Source organism: Meriones unguiculatus, chromosome 20, assembly GCF_030254825.1.
Source record: "Meriones unguiculatus strain TT.TT164.6M chromosome 20, Bangor_MerUng_6.1, whole genome shotgun sequence".
Taxonomy (NCBI): Eukaryota; Metazoa; Chordata; class Mammalia; order Rodentia; family Muridae; genus Meriones; species Meriones unguiculatus.
In genome coordinates, this window is record NC_083367.1 from 69,064,850 (window position 1) to 69,092,806 (window position 27,957).

The 27,957-nt window shown below is 46.3% G+C and overlaps 1 protein-coding gene across 6 annotated transcripts; it reads left to right on the forward strand.

Annotated features, from left to right (window-relative positions):
- Positions 1–99: 99 nt before the first annotated feature.
- On the forward strand, positions 100–26,915 carry Rmnd1 (required for meiotic nuclear division 1 homolog). 6 transcript variants are annotated; one of them, XM_060373171.1, is made up of 13 exons: positions 156–233; positions 3,314–3,433; positions 5,541–6,061; positions 10,962–11,070; positions 13,319–13,394; positions 14,874–14,913; positions 16,585–16,685; positions 17,665–17,771; positions 18,805–18,869; positions 20,157–20,233; positions 22,905–23,025; positions 25,956–26,126; positions 26,620–26,915. In XM_060373171.1, exons 3-13 carry the CDS (start codon positions 5,555–5,557, stop codon positions 26,650–26,652), a joined length of 1,407 nt encoding a protein of 468 aa, XP_060229154.1. In that variant the 5' UTR covers positions 156–233; positions 3,314–3,433; positions 5,541–5,554; the 3' UTR covers positions 26,653–26,915. The 6 variants fall into 6 exon arrangements, with proteins under 6 accessions (XP_060229153.1, XP_021500139.1, XP_060229157.1 ...); XM_060373172.1 differs by lacking the exon at positions 156–233 and adding an exon at positions 2,382–2,513; XM_060373170.1 differs by lacking the exon at positions 3,314–3,433 and having other exon boundaries at positions 100–233.
- The last annotated feature ends 1,042 nt before the right edge of the window (positions 26,916–27,957 follow it).

Genomic DNA, 27,957 nt, shown 5'->3' on the forward strand with positions numbered 1-27,957 from the left:
AGGGCCTTCCGGCTGCGCGAGCGGAAGCCCGTGGAGGACCGGAGGCTCGGGGCGGCTCAGCGGAAGAGGGAAGCGCGGGCGGTCACGTGGTCGCCCGGTCACGTGCCCCGCCCTCCGGCTGGCGCTCGCTGTGCGCCTGCGCCGCGGCGGGGGCGGGGCCGGCGCGTGTTTCCGCAGAGGCTCCTGCGGCGGGCGGGCGCGTGCGTCTCCGCGGTCCTCCTCTCCGCGCACAGGTCAGTGCTTCGCGCCACCGCAGCCGGAGGGGCTGCCGAGGAGGTGTGGGCTTCGGCTAGGGCCGCGGGTGATAGCCGGGGGGCCGAGGCACCCGGGACACACTCTCCCGACCCCTCGCTGGAAGCAGGGCATAGGAATCACCTTGAGCTCAGGAATTGAAGACTTGCTCCCCAAGGCCTGCGCCTTTCGCCCATCGGATCCAACCTGGCCGCCGCCGCCTTTTAAATGGATAGTGTTCTGCATCTCATACATGTATACGTGTGTTTTGATCATGTCCACCACCACCGCAGCCCTCCCCTCAAACGCCTAGGCCTGACTCCTCTCCCGTGTCCCCTCTCTTATGATGACTCCTCAAGTGATGTCTTTTATATAAAACACTGGGTGTAGCTAGCTACTGCTCTTCTTAGGCACATGTCTGTATTATTCTGGAAGAGAAGTCCCGAAGAACAGTACTTGCCTTGTGTTTTGTTTAAAAATTTTGATTGATGCCTATTTCCTAGGACACTACTATGACACAAGGAACAGATACAGAAACTTGTTTTGAGAAGAGACAAAATCTTTATTACTTTATGACATCATTGTTGCTATGCAATATGCATTACATTGATTTGCCACATTAACTGATTGCAACTCCCAGTATAAGGGATATTTGCCTATTTTCAGCTGGATTAGGAACTAGCATAATGCCTAGTACATGATAAGGTCATAACCATTGTATGAATTAGTAAATTAAAAATACAAAGTACATATGTGATATGAAGTCATTGAGGAAGACATGGAGCAAGGATCTGAAGGAGGCAAGGGGCTGGGAAGCCTTACAGGTCCTTGGGAGGAGAGCATGAGGATAGGTAAGTGCAAAGATGTAGAGATGCGGGGGAGTGATGGGGGGGAGCTTGGAGCAGAAATAAGCAAAGGAGGGAGCCAGGGAGCTATTGGGAATGCCACGGTGGTTTAGAAGGTTGGGAAAATAAAAGCTGTCAAGTCCGGGCATCTAGTAAGGTCTCAGAACTTTGCTGTAGTCCATCGTGAAGAATACTGGAGGCTGGGAACAGAAGCAAGGGACCGGTGTGCCAGTGATACTCGCTAGGGTCTGTCATGGCAGATTAGGCACGGTGGCAGGAATGGGTCTCGTTATGAAGCAAGCTGGCTCCCCAGCCTGTAGCACAGTACTATCCACACTTCGGGTGGGTTCATTGAACCTCAGCTAATCTACTCTAGAAAGTCTGTCACAGGCATAGGGGTCAGTCTCCATGGTGATTCCACATCTAGTTAGGTAAAGATCAGCCTTCTTAAACAGGTAAAGGGCTATTTATTGTAATGGTCGGTAGGAAAGACAGAAACTTGGGCCCAATGGTAGAAAAATTCGGGTGAGTACACGTCAGCAAAGGCCAGTGGGATTTACTGATTGACTATGGTGACTGAAGAGAACAGTTAAAGTGAATTCTAGGTTAAGGGTGAGCGTGAGCGAATATGAGCATGTGGTTGGCACTTGGACGGGGAATGTGTGGCTGCAGTGGTTTTGTGGAGAGTTCAGGTGCTCAGTTTTGAGCATGTTACATTTCTGGTGCTGAGAGTGATTTAAAGATAATATGTGTCTCTCATCAGTGATGAAGTGTGAAACCGTGGGGTTAGGTAAGGTCACCAAGAGATGGATCAGACAAAGAAAGGGCCCAGAGACTGCATACTGATATCAGATTCTTGAGTGGATGAGGAACCAGCAAAAAAGACAGGAGGAGGCTCTTATTCCCAGCACTTGGGAGACAGAGGCATGGGCTATAACAAAAATTAAGTTAAAAAAGAATGAGATGGGAGGAGGAAAATGGCCCGTGTGATAATTCTAAAAGCCAAATGAAAAGGTGCTTCAAGGAGAGGGGAAGTGTGTTACAGATGATCTAGTGACCTCTTCTGACCTCCAGGGGCACCAGGCATGCATAGAATGAACAGATACATGCAGGCAAACTTAGGCCCATAAACTTATAAAAGATTTAAGAGGGTGGATTGGTCAATGGTCATAGAAGCGATGGGTGCAGGCTGCTGATGGCTGAGGGTTCATCTTGTAGAACTTTTGGTTTCCGTTTTGTTGGTGAAGGAGGAAACGAGGTCATTGTTGAGAATGAGAAACTAGGAAGAGGCTTGGCTGTTTCAGGAGAAGGGGACTCAGGAGAATAGAGCAAGGATATGGCCCTGAACAATGTAGAAGACCCATGGGAAGACCATGGCCCTGGTGGAGTGGGATAGGAGACGGCCAGCTGTCTGCAGTCCCAGGGAGCTGCAAGAATGTAAGGCACAAATTAAGTGAAGTGAATCGCGCTCAGTTAGGATTGAGGTTATGGCACATGCCTGTGGAAGAGGGAGGGATGCAGGGAGCGACTATAGTAGAAGACATGGACCATTGCTGGGTGTGAAGGAAGTTGGGGAGGAAAGACTGGATAGTGTAGGTCCTGCTGAGGTGCAAGAATTGTTATCTTTGGGTAATAGAAGGAATTGTCGGGAAAGATGGGAGTAACAAGGGCTGGAGAGATGGCTCAGTGGTTAAGAGCACTGGCTGCTCTTCCAGAGGTCCTGAGTTCAATTCCCAGTGACCACATGGTGGCTCACAATCATCTATAATGGGATCTGATGCTCTGTTCTGTCATGCACATGTACCTGCAGCTAAAGCCCTCAAATTCATAAATAAATACATTTTTAAAGAGATGGGAGTAACAGGTGTAAAATCGCAAACATGTGCCAAACTTACAGGACACATCAGGGGGATCTTAAGCTTTCTAGATGCTGCCCTGAAAAAAGTGGGTAGAATTAACTTCAGTAACTTTAACCCCTTCTTACATGGGGTGTACAGGTAACTAAGACAGTGGTAAGAACATAGCCCTTAAAATAGGGAAATCTTGGGTGGCTTTGTTTTGCTGTGTTTTAGAGGTGTGTGAGGGGGAGGGGAGTTCACAGATACACACCCAGCATGTGGAAGTCAGTCAGAGGGCAGTCACGAACCAGTGCTCTCTACCATGTGTCTTCGGGGGACTGAACTTAGACCACCAGGCTTATTTAGCAGGCACATTTACCCACTGAGCCTTCTCTGCAGCCCCGAGCCACAATCAGCATTTAGAATGTGGAAGATACTGAAACATCATCTTTGAGTCCTCCTTGGCTCTTCCTTCACATCACTGGCAGAGACATGTTTCTAAGACATGCACCTGGTCATGTGAGTGTCTTATTTCAGGGACCTGGCTTCTGAAACTGTGGGACCTGAAGGATCATTTACTGTGTCTTTTTTGTATCTGGCCACTTTTTAACATTAACTCCTGTAGCTCACTTCTCCCTCTGCTAAAGTTGCTGCCTGTTTGTTAGATAAATAATACTGTGTACCTGGCCTGTGTGTTTTGTTGATCTCACTGTCCTCTCACAAACTGTCTCAAATGTTACCTCGAGTGTACCCACACTCCCTACCCTTGTCAAGACTGCATAGCATTTTGTATGTTGTATCCTGTCCCTTTGGCTGATCTGTTAATTATGAAGTCTCTGATTGATGCTTGTATCTTTGGCACCTATTTTTTGTTTGTTTTGTTTTTTGAGACAGGGTTTCTCTGTGTAGACTTGGCTGTCCTGGACTAACTTTGTAGACCAGACTGGCCTCAAACCCACAGAGATCCACCTGCCTCTGCCTCCCTGACTGCTGGGATTACAGGCATGTGCTACTATACCCAGCCTGGCACCTACTTTTTAAGAATTGTTATTACCACTTACTATAGGCTTGCTTTTAAAAGAATGTGCTATTTTATATTGTAAGTAGAAGGAGGAATCACACATAACAGCCCATTTCCTCAAGGCTGTCTAATATACCTGACCCTGTTCCTATGCCTAGCCCCAGACTGAAAGTACCTTCCCCCTTGAAAGATGGGAGTCATTTCAGTCTTTCTGGGAGCCATTCCTGTAGAACGGAGTGAGCTCTTCTGTTTGCTGGGTGTCTTGTACTCAGCTCCATCGTGTGCTCCCTCCCATGGCATTGTGATGAACAGGAGGAGATAAGATATGAGGAAAGAGATACTTGGCTTTGGATGTGTTCTCAGCTAGTTGATGTTTTCATTAAAAAGGTTGATAAAGGAATGTGTAAGTACAGATTGGTGTGTATGGATGTATATATATTGTTTTTGTTGGTATTTCTTTAGTTGGTTGGGTTTTTTGATGGCTTTAAAATTTTTATTTTATGTGAATTGGTATTTGTATGTCTCCGTGAGGGTGTTGAGCCCCTGAAATTGGAGTTATAGACAGTTGTGAGCTGCCATGTCGGTGCTGGGAATTGAACCCCTCTGGAAGGGCAGCTAGTGCTCTTACCACTGAGCTACCTCTCTAGCCCCAGTTCATTTTGTTTTAGAGAGGGTCTCTTACTGGCTTGGAACTCACTATGTAGAGTAGGTTAGTCTTGAACTCACCTGCCTCTGCCTCCTAAGTTCTGGGACTAAAAATGTGGACCATCACAGCTTTAGATAGATAGATAGATAGATAGATAGATAGATAGATAGATAGATATCTTTGATATATATCAAATATTGATATGTTTGAGATATACATATTTTATATTCTTGTCTTTAAATATTTGATGTTCTTGCAAAGTGATAAAGAGGCCCCATCACCTTTTTTTTCTTTTAGCGTCTTTGTTACTGAGAATAGATTTATAATTTTATAATCTTCCAGAAAGAGGCCAACTAATGACTAAATGGAAAAAATGACAGTGTGTGTGTATGTGTTTGCAGGACTGGAAAAACAAGGGCCTTATTTATTCTAAATAAGTATTCTGCCACTAATGTATAAATGAGTATATATGTATGTATATTCATAGATAGATAGAAAGGATTAGGTTATGATATTCTGTTTTATGAATTTTTTATGAGTATTTTGCTGTCATGAATGTTTATGCACCACATACATGTAAGAAGAGGGTATCAGATTCCCTGAAACTGGAGTTACAGGCCGTTGTAAGATACCATATAGGTGCTGGAAATAAAATCTGGGTCCTCAGCAAGAACAAGTGCTGGACCCGGTGTGTGTTGCACAAGACTATAGTGCTAGCACCCAGGAGGCAGAGGCAGGCAGATCTTTATGAGTTTGAGGCCAGCCAGGGCTGCATAGTGTGAGACTGTGTCTCAGGAAACAAACAGAAAAGAACAGGCTAGTACTCTTAGCTGCTGAGCCCTCTCTCTAGTCCATGTTGCCCAGATTTTTAACAGAAAATAAGCTTCTTGAGGAAATATATGTGTATTTTAAACAAATTTTAAAAACCCACCCTGACTTTTAAATTCTTTTTCTTTCAGCCTGAGATGTGGTCATGCCAGCCAGACTTATCCAAACCCTGGTGGGTTTACACAGCACATCAGCAAAGGCCCGTCAGTGCAAGAGACTTACTCAACTTACGTTAAGACCACTCATGAGACTTGAAAGCACAGCGTGCCGCCACATCCTGAAAATAGAGCATCATGTAGATTCAGGCTTCCCTAGTGTAGCAGCTGATAGTCTGAGTAAGCCGAAGGTCCCAGAAATGAGCTGCATAATAGCACACACAAGCAGACTCTTTCCATTAAATGCTGTCCTTTCTTGGGATGGAAGAGTACACCTGCCGGTCTTGTATGCCTTTGGGACTAATAGGAACGTGACCCACAAACCAAATCTCTTGTGTTCTAAGTGGTTTATAAAAACAGTAAGAAGGCATTACTCGTCTGTACCAACTGAAGAGCTTGTTCCTAAACAAGACCTTCCACAGATCAAGAGGCCCCTGAAAGCATCCCGGACCCGGCAGCCCTCCAGGACCAACCTTCCCGATCCGTCTGTGAATGAGGTAAAGCCTAGTCCTGTGGCCCTTAAGTACTTTGGCCCTCGAGTGCCCTCTGAACCAGTGAGTGTTGCACCATAGCCTTGCTGCTGACGTAGAGAACTGGGCAACCAGCTCAGAATTCTGTACAAACCTACAAAAAGCTTAGTTTGCCAAAGTCAGTTGCCCATATCAGGAGGGTGGCGCTGAGAGGTTCACTCAGTTCAGGAGGGTTAGGTAGGCCAGGGAGAACTAGAAGAGGAGGTGCCATCCTCCAGCCAGGAATGCAACTGTTTCTCTGAGAAGTGAACCAGAAATGCATCTAAAAATTAAAAGGCTTTAACTGCCAGCCAGCAGGTGTTCCATGTTGGCCTATGTGAACTGCACAGGGTGAAGAAGTGGCACAGTGAGGCAGGGAGGAAGCAGTGAGAGGTTTTGCTGTTTTCTTGTTCTGAGTGTTAAAGGGTTTCTGGGATTTTTTTCAGAGGCAATTTGCATTTGACCTCTAAGCTATAAACAGTTTAGGGTCAGAGTGAAGAAGGCCTTTGTTAACTTTGTATCTTGAATGATCTCTTCAGCCAATGTCTTCTTAAATGTGTACAAACTGGAAAAGAGGCAAAGAGATCTTTAATGTTTATAGGGTTGTGCATGGTGGTGCACATACCATAGTAGACCCAGTTGAGAGGGCTGAAACAGCTGGATCATCTGAGCTTAGGAGCCGCAGGCCTGCCTGGACAGTTTGTCAAGATCCTGTCTGCAAAGAAAGGATTGCTTATGTTTAAGCCTTGGTTAGGCCTCTGAATTTACCCGAACAGTTAGGATGTCTGTTCAAACTTAAGAGGATGGACCCGAGCATGTTTAGTTTCAATGGGGCCTGCTTTTCTGAGCTGCTGACAGCTCTGAACCAGTCAACTTTCCCAGGCATGGTCACACCCATGGGTCAGAAGACAAGATCAAATTTGAGGTCAGCCTGGACTATATAGTGAGACCCAGTTTCAAAAGAAAACAAAAGTCCGAGCTGAGCCTATGCCTTTAATCCCAACACACCGAGTTTAGACCCAGCCCAGTGTACATGACAGGTTCCCACAGCCAAGGCTAAATAGAAAGACCTTGTCTTTCCTAAAATAAGAAAAACAAGTGCCAAAGGCACATGCCCAGTCATTAGGCAGTGGAAGAGGGGTTAATGAATGGCTTGTACTTTGGATATGAAGTTGGCTTCACTCCTTGTGCTGCCCCTACCCAGACTTAAACAGATGGAAGTGTTTGAGGAATGTCCTTCTCGAGGAACCTTGGGGTGGTCTGTCTCTTAACTCACCCTCCAGCCTTTCTTCCTACCTCCTGAGAGGAAGTGTTGAAGGTTGCAAGCTTTGAGTCAGAGTTTGTGTCCCCAGCATCCAGTGTCTATCCTGAATCACCCAGAGCCCAAGAGTTACCTCAGTAGAATAAACAGCATTCCTGTCACATTAGGAACTCCAGGGAATATACGGTGTGTGCCAGGAACAAGAAGGCCGAGACCCAGCTGATGTTCCAGTGTCCTGTATCACTAGCGAATTACACCTGCTTCAGCTCTATGGGAGCTAAGGACGAAGGCCACATACAGGTTTCTTCTGCCCCAGTGTTAGTAAGGTAGATGCTGCAGTCCGTCCAGGGCACACTGATAATGCAGCAGGAGTGCTGTTCTCAAACAGGACTCACCCCATCCGCTGGGCCAAAGGTACAAAGCCTGTTGAAATACACTGGGTTTGTTTTAAAATAGAAAAGTGTACATGGGAATTCAATAACTGTTTCAGGAGGCTCTGGTCATCTTTTTAGGAACAAGTTCCCTTCCCAAAACCTGAAATATTCCTCAACATATATACTAGCACTTTAAATAAAGATAAGATGTTAAAAAAATAAGAAAAGACTATAAAAATGAAGCTGCTTACAAACGGGTGTTACCATTAACAGGCAAAACAAACAGAGGGTCTCAGCCCACTTTGAGGCTCTCCCTCCCCTTACCAAACAGGCTTCAGTGAAACAATACCCAGCAAGATGTCAGGAGGGAGTTTTCTACAACTTGTGACATGTTGATTAATAGGAGCAGCCCACAGCCGTACATACAGGGGTACAGTCCACTCACATTAACCTGAGCTGGCTGTTTTCTGAGGAAAGCATGAGTAAGTCCTCAGAAGCTCAGCTTCTCCAACAGAGGAGGAAGGAAAGCTCACAGCAAAGGCTTAGGCTAAGTAAAGGTGTTATGTTTGAAGATGTATTCTTCACTCAAGCTTAGAACACATTTTCTCATAAAAATAGTGATTGAGTAACATATCACATCTTATCCTTTGAGAGTCCAACGTCTCATTTTATCAGAGAGGACAGGCCAGCAACATAAACAAACAGGCAAAAGAGGCACGGGCTGCCGCTTCTGGGACTTGGGGTCTGGTGAGATTGGGATGACCTCACCCATAGACATCCACTCTGGTTGGAGATGTCCAGATCTTCACTCAGAGATGCTAGGAATCTGTGTGGAATCCCTCCGTTTATTTTGACAGGTCACATTTTAGAAAGGCTACACTCAGTGCTGGGTGTGGGAGTGTACACCTTCAACTCCTTGCACTCAGGAAGCAGAGGCAGGAAGATCCTGGAGTTTGAGACCAGCCTGGTCTGCATAGCAGGTTGCAAGATGGCCAGGGCTACATAGAGAGATCTTGTCTCGGGCTGGAGAGATGGCTCAGCCGTTAAAGGCTAGGCTCACAACCAAAAATATAAGAGAGATCTTGTCTCAAAGAAAGAAAGGAAGGAAGAAAAGAAAGAGATGACATGCTAAAGTTGAGTCAGTACCAGGTTCCTTGTACTGTGCTGAGTTTCCAGTCAGTTCTAGAGAGAACTGAGCTGCTTTCTCCTGTGCAGGGTTACCGTAGGCCTATCCTCTTCTGGTTTTTCTCCATTTTATGCCTCTGCTGTTCCCACTGCAGCGCAGGCCACACCTGCCAGCTACAGTCACAGAGATCATTGAGACACACACCCTGCTTCCCTGATGCTGCCAGAGAGCTTCAGGAAGTACTCGGGTCTCCATGAGAGGAGCCTACCTGCTGCATCCTGGAAGGATTCCTTTCAGCCGTTTAACCTCTGAACCTCTGCTCACGTCATGGCAGACTCTTTGGAGCTCCTCGTGTCTATATCATAAGCACATGCGTGTTTGCTGCCTTCTGCCATTCCTGCCCTTGGCTCTCTTGGATGCTAGCATACCGTGTTTATTTCATGTGTGACCGTGGGATCTAGTTTATCAGTTGTCTGTTTAGCCCCACAGCCTTCACTAATTGCAGCTTCTCTGACTTGGTTTCTCCTGGAGTTACAGCTGTGAGAACTCTTCCTCTGGAAGAGCCGCCAGTGCTCTCAGCTGCCGAGCTGCCTCCAGCCCTGGCTCAGGTGCTTCCGCTGGGTTACTCGCCACACTTCTGAGTGACTGTTTCCTTGGTTTGACATTCCATTTGGTACAGCTGTTGAAGTCTCCTTCCACTTCTTTGCTGCTCGTGAAGCAGGACAGATGTGTGACTGAGCCAGGAAGCGGGAAGGCTGGCGGAATCCATTCTTTTAGAAGTTGAGAGTAAGGCCACTGCAGTGGGAAGAACGAAGCAATTCTTACAGTGCTCCACTGGGATTCACACTGGGAACGTCAGGGGGGACAGCCTGGCAGCTGACACAGGCGAGCAGACAGGGCGACAGACTGAGGCTCTAGTAAGCACTGGACGGTTCTGAGAAGTTTGTCAGTAGCCCTATAAAGTAAGCACGTTACCAGTGGGAGCTTCATATCTGAATTCTTGACTTTTTGTTTCTGTGATATCAGTTCTGAAGCTGACAGCTTTGAAAGTTTTGGCCATACTTCTCTGCAACCATGGAGATCATTCAGACACACACCCTGCTGCGTGCATAGTGACTGATGCACGGTGCACATATGAGCAGACGTGTGACAGAAAGCCAGGCAACATTTGATCCTAGCAGTAATGTTCTACAATATTTCCAGATTGTTAGTGCTACTTTGCTGGAGATCAGTCATCAAATATGTGCTAGGCATAGATATCCTCACCCTATTTAACTTATCTGGAAAGCTGTTTGGGTGCTGGAGAAATGGCTCAGCAATTAAGAGTGCTTCCTGCTCTAGCAAAGGACCCAGGTTCAGCCCCAGCACCAGGTGGTCCACAGCTGCCAATGACTACAGCCCCTGGGGATTACCCTACACCACCTGGGAACCTGAACAGTCATGGTGCACAACAAAAACTCACAAAGGCACACACACGTGCACATAAGTTAGTCATAAATCTAAAAGGCTGGTTTGAGCAAACCGCGTTGAGGTGAGAATTTCCAAGTAGGTTGCCATGCCACTTGCTGTCTGAGGAAGCGCTGAGATTTGATTATCTATGTGCTATACACGGCATGAGTATGCACCGTTTGACTCTGTTCAGACCTGTACTGTAAGGCAGGGCGCCTTCTCAGATACTACCTACCAGAGAAAACGCTGGATCCTGTGTGGATTGAGGGATCTCTGCTCGTGAAAGGCTAGTGACAGTAAAGCATTAGTTGCTAATGCAAAGTGAATGGACTGCAGACTGTCAGTGCTGGAGAACTGCAATGTCCTTCAGCCAGGTATCCATATGGTGCCCTTATTCGGTCTGTTTGATCCTACCACCTGTGAGGTGTCGCTTCACTTTCAGGGCTGCCCAGTCCACCTGGCTAGCAGGTGTAGGTTCTTTTCTAACTGAGCTGAAATTTGCCTCCATGTAACTCTTTCCTCTTCGTCTTCACTGAAGTCTTTCTGTGCACCTCTGAGGTTCTGAGCAAGCTTCCAGGTGCTGGCTTTGCAGAACAGCGTCCCCTAGAGGAGTGCAGCCGCCATTGCTGGTGCTTGAGCCCTTTGGTAACCTCAGACCTGTGCTCATGACCAAAACAGGACCTGATGCAGTGCACAGCCTTCGCCACAGCAGATGAGTATCACCTGGGAAGTCTGTCTCAAGAGCTGGTCTCCTGTGGCTATGTGGAAGTGACAAGCCTGCCCAGAGGTACAGCTCCCTGAGCCCGGGGCCCAATACACGTCTTAGAAAATACTGTCCTGCGATGGTGTTTCTAGTGTTCATTTGTTCCCATGTTTTCCATTGATTGGATTTACGAAGACAGTCTCAGCCTGGCGTAGTGGCAGGTGCCTTTAATCCAGCACTCAGGAGGCAGAGACAAGCGGATCTCTGTGATTTCACGGCCAGCCTGGCCGGTAAGTGCCAGGACAGCCAGAGCCACCTGAGACCCTGTCTCTAAAAAAGGGAAGAAAGGAAAAGAAAATGGTCTCAGAAGTCTTTACTCAAATGACATGATTAAACGTATCTGTTGGATTAGGATGAATATGCTGGGGCTGGAGAGATGGCTCAGCAGGTTAAGAGCACTGGTTTTTCTCTCAGAGGACCTGAGTTCAAATCCTAGCACCAACATGGCAACTCAATACTGTCTGTAACTCCAGTTCCAGGGGATCTGACACAACACACAAGCAGGCGAAACACCAATGTACATTAAACTAAATAAATAATTTTTGACAAGATGAATATGCTGTTTGAATCTTTATAGGATCACTGTCACTTGAGAAGATCCAGGGATATGAGTGCTAGCTTCCCGTTGCTGCATTAAATACCTGCAGTAAAAGTGAACAGAGGAGGGGCTGATGTTAGCTCACAGGTGGGGACTTCATGCTCGGTTGCCCATTGTATGGGGGTCTGTGCCGAGCACATCATGGAAAGAACATGTGGCAGGGCTAGCTGCCCGCCGAATGGTGGGCACCGAAAGATGGGCACCACACCATGGCCCTTCCAAAGGTGCATGTCCCGTGACCTCTCTTCCTGCCAACATGGTGAACTAGGACCAGTTGTTTAACACATGGGCCACACCATCACTCCATACTGCTGCTTTTCTGTAACATTCAAAGACGGTTTCACAGCCCTGTGGTGGTGGTGCATCCCTTTAATCTTAGAGCTGGGGAGACGGAGACAGACGGATCTCTGAGGCCTAGTCTACAGTGAAAGTTCTGGGACAGCCAAAGCTACACAGAGTCCTGCCTGGAAAAACCAAATATGGGGACTTCTTCCTAGAATGTCAGCATTTGAGAAGCAGAGGAGGACCGTGAGTGGCAGGCCAGGCTGGGGTATGGCTACACGTGGGCTCAAACACAAAAATTAAAAAGAAATTGTACGTAACTGTGCAAATTAGTAACAAGTATCTTTATATTGTTTGTAATTTACATTATAAAGATACTTACTTTTGTCTAAACTTTACACACTTTTAAATTCATGTCGGTGGGGATATAGATCATTTGTTAATGTTTACCTAACGTGCACAGCCCTGGGTATGATTCACATCACTAAAACCAGGTGTGGTGGTGCACACCTGTAATACTAGAAGCTGCAGGCAGAGGGACCAGAAGTTCAGGGTCATTAGTTACACAGAGAGTCAGGCCAACCAGAAGCATGTGAGACCTTGTCTAAAAATGACCAAGAATTTAAGAGGTGTTTAAAGAAATAATGTACTAATTCTGTATATTTTATTTTAAATTAATTTTATAGAAATACATTTAATTCCTGACCTATAGTTGTAATATGTATCAACTGGACTACTGGTTACTGAGTCAAAAATCAGTGTGAATGAGCAGTTGTAGATAACATTGCTAATATTATAGGTTGTAGAATGTTCTCTGGAAGCAGTTTCTTATCTTCTTTTCACTAAGACTTTTTTCTCATTTAAAAAGCATTTTATTACATGTGTGGGTGTTTTGCTCGACTTTAAGTCTGTACATCACGTGCCCACCTATGCCCCCCAGCCTCCTGGAGAGTGTTGGGTCCCCTGAAACTAAGGCTACAGATGGTTGTGAGCCGCTGTGTGGTTACTCAGGATTGAACCTGTCATCTGGGAGAACAGCAGTGCTCTTAACCTCTGAGCCATCTCTCCAGCCCTCCAAGGCTTGTTTTTATACGTGTCTCTCTCTGTATATGTGCATGTGTGTGCTGAAAGGGGCATTTGACCACCTGGAGCTGGAGTTACAGGTAGTTGTGAGCCACTCAACATGGGTTCTGGGAACCGAATTCATGTCCTCTGTAAGAATGGCAACAGTCTGAACCACTGCGCAGTCTCCCCAGCTCCATTTTCGTATCTCAGAGTCTTTCGAGTCTCCAGCGGGAATTTGATGCCTGTGCTGTGGAGCACTCTGGGTTGCAGAGCGGTCCTAAGAACAGATAAAAACCCGTCCACACACAGCATTGTTTTAAATCACAGATGCGGCAAATATTTTGGTGATGGGTGTGGAAAATTCTGCAAAAGAAGGTGATCCCGGAACAATCTTCTTGTTCAGGTAAGGGAAACATGGCTTTGGGAAGCTGGATTGCAACCGGATGTTTGTAGGGCGGGCTGTGTCTCTCCTGGGAGCTTCCTATGCCACTGTGTTTAGGGCTTAAATCTATCATCTGATTCTAACTTCATCTTGGAGAATTTGACAGGGTTCTCAATCTCCTGGTAGGTCTTTTTTAAAATGGTCTTTATTGTTTTATATGTATGAGTTTTTTGCCGACATCTATGTCTGTGTACCATGTGCATACATGTCAGAGGTCAGAAGAGGACATTGGGACTGGAATTGCTAATGGTTTTAAGTAGATGTGTGAATGTTGGGAATTGAATCTGGGTCCTTTGAAAGAGCAACAAGTTCTTTTAACCACTGAGCCATCTCTCCAACCCCTGGTAGATGATCTTATAAAACGAATATATATATATATATATATTTGTTTGTTTTATTTATTGAGACAAGATCTCTCTGTGTAACAGCTCTGGCTGTCTTGGAACTTGCTCTGTAGACTAGGCTGAACTCGAACTCAAAAAGATCCACCGGCCTCTGCCTCCCAATGGCTGGGATTAAAGGCACCACCACCACCACCCCCGCTTAAAATGAAGAGTTTTAATACAAGTAAATCATGTTTGCCTGTTATGTCTTTCACTGAATATGCAAATGCGGCAGAGCAGCCTTTCCCTGCCCTTACACGGCTCCACGCCTGCTGTCCTTCCCCCACCTGCAGCAACTAAGACTTTCGCCTGTCAGATACCTCGGAGAGTGACCCTGGCTCACAGCCTATGTAAAGATTGGAGTGAGTGATGCATTACACGGCTGTAGCAGCCATGTAAGATACCTGCTGTCCCATTTTGCAGCCAAGAAAAGGGAGGGTCAGATAGAGTGTGGGAATAACCCGTAGTCTGGAGACAAGTAAGGGGCACAGCAGGAAGACGGACATCCAAAACAAATTTTTAAATGTAGGCCAGATACAGTCACTCACTCCCAGTAGCCTGGAGGCTGAGGCAGGAGGATCACTGGTTTCAAGGTCAGCCTGGGCTGCGGGGTCACCTAAGACCATCAGAAAATAGAGATATTTACATTATGCACCACAACAGTAATAACATTACAGTCATGAATTAGCAACGAAAATAACTATGATTGGAGGTCACCACAACGTGAGGGGCTGTCTTAAGGAGTCAGCATTAGGAAGGTTGAGGACCACTGTGGTCTCGGTGTGGCTCTCAAGAGTATTTTCTTGGGGCTTAGGGAGACAGCTCAGCAGCTGAAAGCACTTGCTATTCTTGAAGAGGACCCAGGTTCCACTCTCCGCACGTAGATTGATGGCTCACAACCACCTGAACTCCAGTTCAGGAAATGTGTCGCTCTCATCTGACCTTTGTGGGTACCAGGCACTCACGTGGTACATGTGCATACATGGAGGCAAAATGAAATAATCTAAAAAGAATATGTTTCCCTTTGCTGAGCTTGACTGTCCTATTCTTGAATTAGGGAAGGAGTCGCTGTATTCTGGAACGTAAAAGACAAAACTGTAAGTATAAGACAGTATAAGCACATAGAGCCGTGGTGTCCCAAGAATAAACTGTCACTACACTCAGCAGGTGGACGCCTGGGGTACAGGGACACACTGACCCACAGCCGCTCCGTGCATCGCTCTGTATTTATCCATTCCCTTCAGCTTATACGCTGACTTACAGTTCTCCTTACATTTCCTACATATGATACAACTGAATTAAAAATGTCGCTCATGAGTGCAACCAGAATACACACTCAGGAGGATTATGAGATAGAAGCCAGTACCTGAGTTACAAAACCTGCCTCCAAAGAGAAAAAAGAAACTCAGCACGGTGACTCATGCCTGTAATCACAGCACTTGAGAAGTGGAGGCTCGTCCCTGGCGTTACATGAAAGGAACCACGTCTCTTCTCTGCTCACCTGAGACCTGTTCCTCAGGGGTAGCCATGAATAATCTCAGAATATCCTCCTCTGTGTTTAGGTTCACTAAAAGGAAGGAGATTGACACACCCTGGGGGCTGGGGAGGGGGGAGGTAGGAGAACAAGTCAGTGCAAACAAGTGGCAAAGACAGAAGAGGCTGGTAACAGGCCTTGGTTTTATGAGCACTCGTGAATATTTGGATTCTAAGACGAAAAGCAGTTTTGGAGAGCAGTTGAAATGCTTCCCAGAAATCAAGCCTGCCTGCCTGTCTCCCCTTCCTCTGCTTCCCCTCTCCTTACCCTTCTTCCCTTCCTTGCAGAGCTGGCAGGAGTCACACTTCCAGCGTGCTGGGCCTCAAAGCCATAGCCTTAGATCTTAGCAGTTCTTCAAGAAGTACCTCACAGCATGGAGATAGGTGCAGCAGAATGACGCCACGAGATGGTAGAGTAGAGATCATCCTCCAAGGATGTAAATAAACTGCACATCTGCCTTTAAGAATAGCAGTGAAGATGTCCATGTGTATAGTATAATTCTATTCATATAAAAACAATAAAGTACACATGTGCTCGTGGAAAACATGTAGATCCATGTGGGGTCTTCCCTTAGCCCTGCAGAAACAAATGTGGAGGGGGTGTTCACCAGGCTTAATCACGGCTACCTCAGGGTGAGGACCAGGGAGCACTTTCTATACCCTTATGTTGCATTATCTCTTTTCAGATTTATCTTATGTGTGTGTTTTGCCTATGTGTGTGTGTGTGTGTGTGTGTATGCCCCATGTGGATGCTGGGTGCCCAAGGGATTCGGAAGAGAGCACCAGATCCTGTGGAACTGGACTACAGTCCATCGTGAGCCACCATGTGGGTGCGGAGAGCTGAGCCCAGCTCTTCTGTAACAAATGAACTTCACCACTGATCCATCTCTCTAGCACCTGTTACTTTAATTTTTACAAGTAATTTGCCTGTACAGTTTTTTAAGAGACTTGACAAATACATAGGATAATGTTATATTTGTTAATGTTAGTAGTGATTTTCTTTCACTTGCTGGATAATGTTAATTTTTACTTTTTAATGCTCATTTATACTTTCCAAATGTTAAATGAACACACCATTGGTTAGTTTACTGTCACAGTGAACTTGCCTTTTCCTTAAAAACGAAGACTCAGAAAACATGCCGCTAAAGTAGCGGAAGCCATCATGAGCAGAGGAACCCCTGCGGCTTGTGTGTGAGGGACTCAGTGTACTGCAAGCAGACGTCCTTCTCTCCTAGGTGAAGCATGTGATGCAAATCCTGGAGAGACACGAAACCCAGCCCTACGAAGTGGCTCTGGTGCACTGGGAAAACGAAGAGCTCAACTACACGAAAACAGAGTAAGCAGTTTCTGGGCACACACGTGAGGGGGCCAAGGAGTGAGCCGCCAAGCCTGGCAGAGCCCACTGAATACACGGAAACCCTTTAAGTTGCTGGTACACATCCCGTAGCCACGCCACAGAACGGGGTTTGTTTTCAACCTCCCCCATTACCAACAGATTAAAACAAGTAAAAGTATTATTCCAAAATTAAGAGCTTATTCTCTGTAAGCAACCTAAATTAACGACATAGCACGCCCTCATCAGGATGTGTTTATCAGATTGTTGCAGTAAGGATTTGCTTTTCTGCAAATCCATGTGTTTTTCAGTTGACTTTGAATATGACAGAAATGTAATGATGTAATCCAAGAAAGCACTTTGAGCACTGTGAGGGCCTGAGTGCTCTCAGGTGAGGAAGTGTGGGCAGGCAGCAACCTAGCTGATTTCTCACTGTAGTGTCAGGCCCTTCTCAGGCTCCTAGGAGTGCTGTGATACAGCCCTAAGCAGTCAGGTCTAGCCTGTCTTTCTGTGGAATTAATAAGCTACTCCATCTTTCTGTTGTGTGTTTTTTCCTACTAATGAACATTTGACAAAAAAGTTATCTGTGGGGCTGAAGAGGTGGCTCAGTGGTTAAGAGCTCTTGCAAAGGACCAGATTCAGTTCCCATCATCCACATGGTGGCTCAGCAGTTTATAGACTAGGTATAATAGTTAAAACTGTAACCGCAGCACTCAAGCAATGAGGCTGGAGGATTGCCATTTGCTTGAGCTAGGCTACAGTGTGACACTGCCAAGATCCAGTCAAAACAGTTCATAGTGCACTACCTTTACCTGGTTATTCTTGTGGGTTAATTCTGGGGAATGCACTTGGATCAAAGGGTAAGAGGACATTTATAAAACAAACTAAAAATTGTCAAAGTGGCTTCTAGAAAGATGGCAAAATTTTTTCAGAATTGTGGCTGCCTTTAAGACTTGAAAATGGTTTTTCTTTCTTTTCACAGGGGACAATCTAAGCTGCACAGAGGGGAAATCAAACTAAATTCTGAGCTGGACTTAGATGACACCATTCTAGAAAAATTTGCCTTCTCCAATGCCCTTTGCCTCTCAGGTGAGTTAGTCTGCGAATGACACTACACAGCCTCGTTGAGCACCAGGTAATGATCTGTGACTGCTTCCTTGACACTCGATGTAGCGCACGTGCTCCTTCTCCTCTTGAGAACAAGCACAGATGTGTTCTTGCTGGCCGCTCATCCCTGAGGTTGTGTTGATAGAGCCCCACTTCTCCAAGATGCCTTTCATGGTCCTCGCGCTGCCTTTGTTCTTTCCTCTGCATGGCTGCTCAGCTCGGTAGACCGACCCAGGGACAGCCAGCCCCATGTGACTGGGAGCACGTCACAGTACTGAGCTCATGGCCCCTGGGAAGGTCACAGGCAAGCCCTGGGTGCTCCCTAAGGGCACTCCCTGAGGAATACAGGAAAGCCACTAGGCCCAGCCCCAGCCGCACCTACAGCGTGAGAGCTGGGCGAGACTCTGGGTTCCCGAGCTGTGAGCAGAAATCTGGAGTTCTAGATGTGCCCGTGTTCTGCCAACAGATGCAGAAGTCTGAGGTCCACTTCCCTCCCGATCTTCACAGCTGCCTTTTAACTTATTTAGCTTTAACATATTAGTACTTTTGCTTTTTTGTTGTTTTGTATGTAAATGATTAAAAATTCCTTTGTTAAGGTGTGTGGAACACACCTTTAATCCAAGCGTTCAGGAAGCAGAGGCAAGGGGATCTCTATGAACCCAAGACCAGTCTGGTCTACAGAGTAAGTTCCAGGACAGCCAGGGCTACACAGAGAAACCCTATCTCAATAAAACAAAAATAAGTAAATAAATAAAGTCATTAACTGAATAAATAAAATACCCATGTGTGACATTTCCTTCCCATGTCTGGCTCCTTCGAGGGTAAAAGCATCGTTTCTATAGCCAAGTCCGTCTGGACCTCGTCAGTGTGTGGGTCTCAGGCGCGCGCTCCGTGCCCAGCTGCACGTTGGCTCCACAGACGGTCACTGAAGTCGCAGCGGATGCGCCTGCCACTGTGCGCGCTGCGCAGTTGAGAACGTGGTGGTAAAGGAGACTCCCTCTTCCTTTCTTCCCAGTGAAACTGGCTATTTGGGAAGCAACACTAGACAAATTTGTTGAGTCTATCCAGTCGATTCCAGAGGTAATTATATCAGTTCTCTGCTCTTTAAAATCAATAACTGGTTTCTTGGGGGAAAGACAAATTGCTCAACATAATAATATGCACATTTCATATAAAGTAATAGTGACTAGAAAAGCTACAGAGATTATAGTCAGAACACTTTCAGCTAGACAGGTTATGAAGGAGGGATAAAAACAGTGATTTTTGACCTGAAAACTTCAGATGACTTTGCTATGAGTGCAGTGTTTTCAATGAAGGAAGAACAGTGCTGGGTGGAGCCCAGTGATACATTCATAATGTCCTAGGCTTTTAGTGTAACAGAATAACATGGTTAATGATTCTTGGGAAAGAGGTCCCACTTCTCAATGAAGAGACAAGGAAGTGGGGGAGGGGTGCTGCACAGAGTGTGTGATTACCAGCACTTGCTGCTCTTGCAGAGGACCTGGGTTTGGTTCCCGGAGCTCCGGCTCCAGGGACTCCACTTCTGGTGTTCACTGCTATTAGTCACCCACGTGGTGCACAGGCAAACATGGAGGCAAACACTCACTAAAAAGACTAACCAGACGATCGCCTGGTAGAACGGTTTAGGAGGAAAGGGGTTTTTTGTTCCGTTTGGAAGGTTCACTCTGTAATGGGGCAGCTGATTGGCTTAGGTCGTGGAGAGGCAGCACCTGTGACCAGGACTGCCGGGTGGGACTTGCTACGACTTGCTGACAGCCGGGGAGCACGGGGGGGGGGGGGCGACTAGGGCCCTAGCAGCCCCTTCAAGGCCGTGTAACCAGTGGCCTAACATCTTCTCACTGGCTCCACCTCTAAAAGTTTTAACTTTCCAGTGCTACAAGTTGAGGGTAAAGCCTGGGACAGATGGCCTCTAGAGGCCATTCAGGATCCAGATGGTAGCAGAAGGAATGAAAAGCCTGAGTGTAAACTTCGGGGCTCTTGAGATGAGTTAAGACATTTCAGTTGTCTAAATTATTCACATGAAATGCAGTGTCCCTTGAGAACTTGCTATATAGCCCTAACTCCAGTTGTTGGAAAGATGCACAGGGGGAGAGTGCTTCCCTTGTGGCTGGAGGAGGCTGTTCCAGGAGTCCTCCCCACCCAGGATACCAAAAGCTGTGCATGGTCATCTTTGTCTAAAATGTCAGTATTTGCCGAGTCGTTTTAGGATAACAAAGAGTATTATTATTGTTGTAGAAATGCAGTTCTTACTATTTTTCTGACAATCGTTCATTGGATCCACAAATGCACACCCCCCAGACACCGGCCCGTTCTGTATGTGACTTTTGTTTTGTTTTTCCCAAACAGGCGTTGAAAGCTGGGAAGAAAGTCAAACTGTCTCATAAAGAAGTTATGCAGAAAATGGGTGAGCTCTTTGCCCTCAGGTAAAATATTATCTTCTAAATGAAGGATTTCCTTTAAGACAAAACACTTATAAGCAGGAAAAACTCCCATGAAGAACAGTCCTCCATTAGGACTGTGTCACGAAATGCAGTAAGTACAGAAGAGCAAAACTCATGTCCATTAAACATGTCACACAGCACAGACCCCCAGGACAACAGGGCAGTAGTCCCAGGAAGTTCTACCCTTATTTCCCAAGCTTGACACTGCAACGGCACAGATGAGAAGATCCTGTCTTTTAACCATGACTTCCTCTTTGTGGACTGACGCATCCTGGTTGCGGAGGTGTCACTGGGCAGTGTCATCAGTTTCCTCCAGGATGAAGTGTCCGAAGCTCCTTTTACATGTTTTCCTGAGAACTGTCTTCCCACCTGCTTAGATCAGCCAGCAGCCAAGTGGTCCATTGTTTCGTCATGTTTCCCACAAAGAGCATCCCACCATAGAGACATATAGACCTTGTTTTCTCTGAGAAGTAGGAAGATTGTTTTGCCCCATTCGCTAGCTAATACAAACAGAATCTGATCAGCAAATTATAATATCCAAACTCAGAAGTTAGGACTAAATAGATTTGAGAATAGCCCGACTTTCCTTACCCTGTTGTTTTAACCTTTGCCAGGAAAGTGCTTATGTGTTACTACAAAGAGTGCAGCAGCCAGCAGGTGGCTCACTGGTTGACAGCAAGCCTGGCAATCTGAGTTTGATCCCAGGAACCCATGTAAAACTGGAAACACAGAGACAATCCACAGAGCTGTCCTCTGATCTCCACATGCTTTTCTTAACACACACACACACACTAATAATTCCCCAGAAAAGAAAGAATGGGACTAGAAAGCAATTGAGAGTCTTGCTGCTCTCCCAGAGGACCTGAGTCTGGTTACCAGCACCTACATCAGACAGTTTACAAGCACCTGTACCAATAACTCTAGCTATGACACTTCTCCTGCCTTTCAAGGGCATATGCACACACATGCAGACACGCATACACATAAGTAAACATAAGTATTTTTTAAAAAAAGAAATGTAATGATCTGTGAAAAGAAACATAGCTAAGTATGTTAGATAAAAAGTTACATCTTGGGGCTGCGGTTGGTAGATTGTCCGGTCTATCATGCCCAGGAGCCTGGCTTGGACCCCGGCACAGCACAGAAGTAGGAAACAGGAGGACCAGAAGTTTACAATAATTCTCAGGCTGGTCAGCCAGTTGGAGGCCAGGGTAGACACATGAGACCTTGTCTCTCTCTTTCCAAAACAGGGTTCTCTGCACAGTTCTGGCTGTCCTGAACTTGCTTTGTAGACAAGGCTGGCCTCAAACTCACTTGTCTCTGTTTCCCAAGTGCTGGGATTAAAGGCATACTCCACCATGGCCAGCTGAGATCGTTTCTTAAAAAAAAAAAAAATTAGCAGATGTGGTGGTGCATGCCTGTAATCCCATTGCTGTGGACGCGGAAGGAAGCAAAGGCCAGCCTGGTGTATGCTGCCTGAAAATATAAAAATATAAAATATAAAAGCCAAACAAAAACTAGTTGCAAATTATGTATGTGCTATTATTCCATTTGCATAGCAATTTATTACTTTGTTTGCCGAGACAGGATTTTTGTGTAGCCTTGGCTATCCAGGACTCACTTTCTAGACCAGGCTGCCCAGAAATCTGCCTGCCCCTGCCTCCCAGAATACTGGTATTACAGGCATGCACCACCACGCTCGGCTAGCAAAAGTATTTTTATTTCTCTTAATATCTGCATACACACAAATCTGTTCATGGAGAAATGTACAGACAACCATACCACAGCGTTTGCAGGCCTGGCCTGGCCTTTGAGTAAAGGAGTTTGTACTGTTTGGTAGGTTAAACAGGCTGACCGCTGTGTTTCTGCTTTTTCTCCAACATTTGTTTGTTTGTTTGTGACAGGGTTGCTCTGTGTAGCCTTGGCTATCCTGGCACTCACACTGTAGACCAGGCTAGCCTCAAACTCAGAGGCCATGGAGTACTGCTCACTGCCTTGCTTCCCCTGGCTTGCTCACCCTGCTTTATTATAGGACCCAGACCACCAGCCCAGGGATGGCACTGCCCACCATGAGCTGGGTCCTTCCCCATTGATCACTAATTGAAAAAAGTTCCCTACAGCTGGATCTCACAGAGCCATTTCCTCAACAGAAGTTCCTTCTTCTCTGATGACTCTAACTTACGTTGACAGACACAGTCAGCCGGTGTACTATGCAACAAGAATTTACGTTAAATTACTTTAAAGCTTGGACACACACAAGGCTGGGTGAAATGAAGAGAAAGCCGTGTGGCAGCACACCGTAGTTTTCTTAGTACATTGCAGACTGAGGCTGGAGGGCCCAATGTAAGAAGCCTGAGCTGCTCAGAGAGAGTTCAGGGCCAGGCTAGCCTGCACAGCCTGCCGAGCTGAAGAGACCCTGTATCTCTGCCTGTCTTGTGTTTGCATGACTGAGAGGATAGAGAGGGATCTTAAAGGTGGTTAGTGAGCCGCAGAAAGTGAGGTTTGCCTGTGTTACCTTTTGCACAGGTATGTGTATGCTTCTCAAATCTTTTTTTGAATAGTGATACTTAAAACTATTGTATTGCACCATGAAAATATGAATATTTTTTATTTTTATTCACTATAAATAAGAGGCTAAACTACCTTTTTTTAGGCACCGTATAAACTTGAGTTCAGACTTCTTGATCACCCCCGACTTTTACTGGGACAGAGCAAACCTGGAGGAGCTTTATGATAAGACCTGCCAGTTCCTGAGCATCACTCGGAGAGTTAAGGTATGTCTTTAGACAAAAGGAAACACGGGGCTGTGTGATGCTCGCCTGTAATCCCAGCACTCGGGCGGCAGGAGCAGGCAGACCTCTGAACTCCCTGGGGTGAGCGTCTGCAGTCTTTCCTGCAGTTCCTGTGACTGAAATTTTCTGCTAAGTATGTTTAACTATTTGACTTCCAGACATACCTCCTCCCCATGTCCTCTCTGCTGTCACTTTAGTCTTTCTCTGGGGAGGCTAAGGCAGGAAGAAGGTTGCTTTTGAACTCAAGGCCAGTCTGGACACTGATCCAGCCCTGACCACGGAAGGGAGATATGAAATGTAAGGAATTGTTACAAAAAGGGTTTCAGATACAAAGTATCACATTGTGGCCCAGGCTGGCCTCAAACTCGTGATCATCTTGCCTTCCTGGGATTACAAACATTGGGCCTCATGTCTCAACTTTCTGTGTTGAGTTCAGAAAGGTTCAGTTCGGAGATTTCTGTTGTTCTTAATGTTTCCTTTTTGGGGGTGGAAGTCTCACTGTGTTGCCAGGATGGCCTTGAACTTGGGAATCCTCCTGCCTCAGCCTCCCAAGTTAACTGAGCAGTTTCTCCCTGTGTTCCATGTGATGTGCGGCATGTGCATGTGACGGTGTGCACATGCAGATGCATTCACGCATTGTCGAGGCTGCATGTTTATTGCCACGTGTGTGGGGACCTATGTAATGGGCATGTATGTGTAGAAGCCTCGAGCTCATCCCTTGGAGTGAGGGTACAGGCAGTTGTTGGAGAGTAGCACCCATGCACTCACCACCTGCCCTGCACACCGGGCCTGGACAGCGGAAGGTTGTGGGGACTGGATGGCGGCTCCGCACTGAGCCAGCCTTCTCAAGGCAGTTTCTTTTGTTGCCTAGAGTAGTGTGTGCTGCTGTGCGCTGGCCTACCCTCTTTTCGGGATTACTTCCAGTCATTTCTCAGTTACCTCCTGTCCCATCAAGCAAATGACATAATTTGAAGAAACCTCCATAATTCATTGAACGCTGTGAACATCTCCCTTTCTGCAGTGCGGACACCTGTCCTTTGCATAATAATCTCAAAGGTGCCCACGGTTGTCACTAATGGTCAGGAACCAGCCGTGCCCTCAGGCTGCATCTGCAGTGCGGCCTTCAGAACCAGCTGAAGCTTGGTTCCTGACCTCCATTCACGCCTGGTCACTTAGCCACCCGCTTCTGGCCGCATTTTCCCCTAGTGTGTCCCTCAGTGCTAAGGCAGCCCTTAAGAAAACTGCTTACACTAGTGTGCAAGTTCCTGACGTCTGCTACTGTAACAGGTGATTTGATTTCAGAAGAAATATATTCTGATTTTGAAACTGCTTTGCCTGGGCGAGATGCTTGGATTTATCTAGCTCTGAACTAAGCTAGTTCAGAACTAGACTAAACTTAGTTTGCTCCCCAGGAAACTTTGCTATGTAGACCAGCTAGCCTCGACCTCCGAGGTCTGTCTGCCTTTGTTTCAGGTCCTGGGCTTTAATAGCATTCAGCACCATTCCCTGTAGGAGAGTTCCTTAAGATTCTTCATGTATACCTATGTGAGCTTATTGCAGTACATGTGTGCAGGTGCCCAGAGTCCCGGAGAGGGCATCAGAACCCCTGGGACTGGAGGGACTTTAAAGCAAGGGTTACAGTAACGCTGCACAATTTTCTGTCTTGTTTTTGAAGCAATAATGTGGGGAGAGGACATGTTCTCTGTTCTGTGGTTGTAGCCGAAGTGGAGGGCTGTCAGCAGTTTGGAGAGAAGCAAGTTAAAAGATGAACATACTAGTGGCTAAGACTAAGCAGCCAGTAGACAAGCGCAGAGCTGCCGTAGATGTTTGTAACGTACAAGGTGGTCCTGCGTCAGTGGAGTTCTGTGTCGGTTCTCGCTGGCAAGCAGCTAAATGCTCCGTGCGGAACCGAGTCTGACATGTTGAGCTGTTGCAGTCCGTGCCTTCAAGGCAGCTCCTACAGCCAAATGTACACTGACTGCAATGTTCCCGACTATAGAGTTCAGAGAAAGGCTCAAGTACTGAGTAGGTCTGTAACTGACGTCAACTCCAGGTTTAAAATCAGATTCTATTTAGTTTGACAGCCATGCACACCCTACTGCAGCCACCTCGTCCAAGGCATCACAATCCAGAACGGTTGCCAGTTCAGCTGGCAGTGGTGCCACCTAGTGGCGAGTTTCCGGCTACTGTACTGTACGGTTTCAGTATTTGAACTCCTCAGCACACATGCTGAAACTGTTGCCTAAGCAGTCTCTGCCCTGCTTGGTAAATGTTCAAGTTCCCCGAGTAATGTACAAGAAAACCCTGGTTCTAAAACCTCAGCCGTTCCCGGACTAGTGTACGTTTTTTGAAACTGCAATACAAAGGGGCTGGGGACTGTAACTGCCCTGTTCAGCAAAGCCAAGTTCAGTCCCCAGCCCTGCGTATAAACAAGGTGGTGCTTCATGGAGACTGGAAGACGCAAAACTCCGGGACCCTAAGATACATGAGGCCCTGTCTCAAAGTGAATGAATGAGTGCTGGAGAGATGGCTTCGTGGTTAAAAGTGCTTTCTGAATTACGGCCAGGGTTCAGAAGATCCCAACACCTGCCACGCAGTGATGGCGCACTCAGGAGGCAGGTGGAGTTTCAGGCCAGCCTGGTCTACAGCAAGTTCCAGGACTACACAGAGAGCCTTGTCTCGGAAAAACAAACCCCAGCACTCACGTAGCTCACCTTCTGGCTCGCACGGGCACCTGCACACATTCAGAAACACACAGTAAAATGAAGTTGCATTACAAGCTATTTCTAGACAGAGCCACTGAACACTGCTAACAGCTAGTTGTCTTTAAGGACGAAGCAGAAGAATTTGATGACCAGGTATGTCTAATCTGCATTCTCTTTAAACATGACGGTCCCCCCCATTTTGGGCAGGTCATGAATGAAAAACTTCAACACTGCATGGAACTAACAGACCTAATGCGGAATCACCTGAATGAGAAGCGGGCACTCCGTCTGGAGTGGATGATCGTCATCCTCATCACCATCGAGGTCAGAGCAGCTCTGTGCGCTGTGCCAAACACTAGGTTACAAAGGCATTTCATTGTGAGCCCCAATTTTTTTTAAAGATGTATTTTTTGTTTGTTTATTTATACAGTACTCTGCCTGCACATATGCTTACAAACTAGAAGAGGGCACAGATCTCTCATTATAGACGGTCTTGAGTCACCATGTGGTTGCTGGGAACTGAACTCAGGACCTTTGTTACAGCAGCCAATGCTCTTAACCTCTGAGCCATATCGCCAGCCCGTGAGCCCAAAGTTTAAAGACAGTATTTGCAACTTGTAATTGTAAATTTGTCATGCACAGCCTTAACCTCAGACCTGAAGCTTGTTGTGGAAAAGGCAATGCTTCCTCCAGGGTCGCTTTCCATTGGAAAAGTTGTCACCTTGGTTGCCGTGGTCGTTAGGTTTGGTCAGCTTGACACAATGTAGAACCAGTCACCAGGGATGTGGGAGCCAAGCAAAACCTTTTTCCCTTAGGGAGTGAGATTAAGTTGTTTCACCATGAAATTAGCAACTCTTTTTATTTCCCTAAGGTAATGTTCGAGTTGGGAAGAGTCTTTTTCTGATGTTGTGACAGTAAAAGCACCACTGAAAAGATACTTCAACCTTGGAAACCAAGAACCGTCCCTGGGGTGGGACACATCTGTAATCCCGGCACTCTGGACACTGAAGCAGGAAGGTCATGAGTTCCAGACTAGCCTTACCTACACAGGAAACCTGGTTGACTGCAGTGGTGACCACCAACCCCAGTACTTGGAAAGACTGCCCAAGTTTGAGGCCAACTGTAACATGGCAGGACTGTCTCAGAATAAATCAAGCAGAAATGTCATCATGCTCTTTTCATTTTTTACTCGTAAATATATTGTTGCCTGAATAAAAGTTATGAATATGGTTTTTTAGGTCAACACACTCAAAGTTCAAAAGGAAAATGGTTCATCAGTTTAAAGAGCATTGAACAACCTGAACATACAGAGTATCTTAGCAAAAACAATTAAGCCAAGACTGTCCACCACTCCCAGCCTTGGGAATGGCGGTCCTGGCTCCAGAGCCTTCCAATGCTTGTGAGGTACAAGAGATGTTTTGGCTGGAATACAGTCTCTGTTCCTGTTTCAAGTGGCACACTGCATTCACTAATGAACCCTTTGTCCTGCAAGGGCAAGAAAGCCAACCTCCCTGTAACACGCTCCATTACCTGCAGGACTGGGGCAGCACTCAGACCACAAACATCATTTACCGTCATGGCCGTGTTTTCAGGGTACTCTGCCCCTACTCCCTGACTCAGCAGCCTGCCGCTGTTTTCACACGTGTATGTCCTCTGCCCCAGAATGGAATGCTCATTTCATCCCTTGGTTAACTGTGTGACCAGGGAACAGGTGTTCCCTGATGAACTGTGTTAGCTAATACTGCTAAGGTGAGTATCTGGCCTGTCTTTCCAGCACACTGCAAAGACGACATAGTTCCCCGAAAGTTCCCCAGGGAACAGGTAGCATGGAGAGGTCAAGCTGTCACAAGGCTGCCGTGACTTTACAAACAGTGGTGTCTCTCAGCACCCTAAGTTGGGTTTAAACCTGGAAAGCCACAGGAAAGGACAATTGAATTACTGAGGATACCCTCTTTGAACCAAGGCCACTAAACCTATAGTGCCTGAAAGGTCTGACAAGTTTTAACGTTTATAAATCTTTCAAAACAAAACATTTTCATAATCATTTATTGAAGTTCATAAACATTTCATAAGGTTTTATGGGGAGAATATAAAATACAAAAGCAGTAGCAAAAGGAACACATAATACACAATTTGAATATTTTCCTGTACTTCCATGAATCATGGTGGGCACAAATTTAAGGTATTACACTGCATTCTACACAGCTTA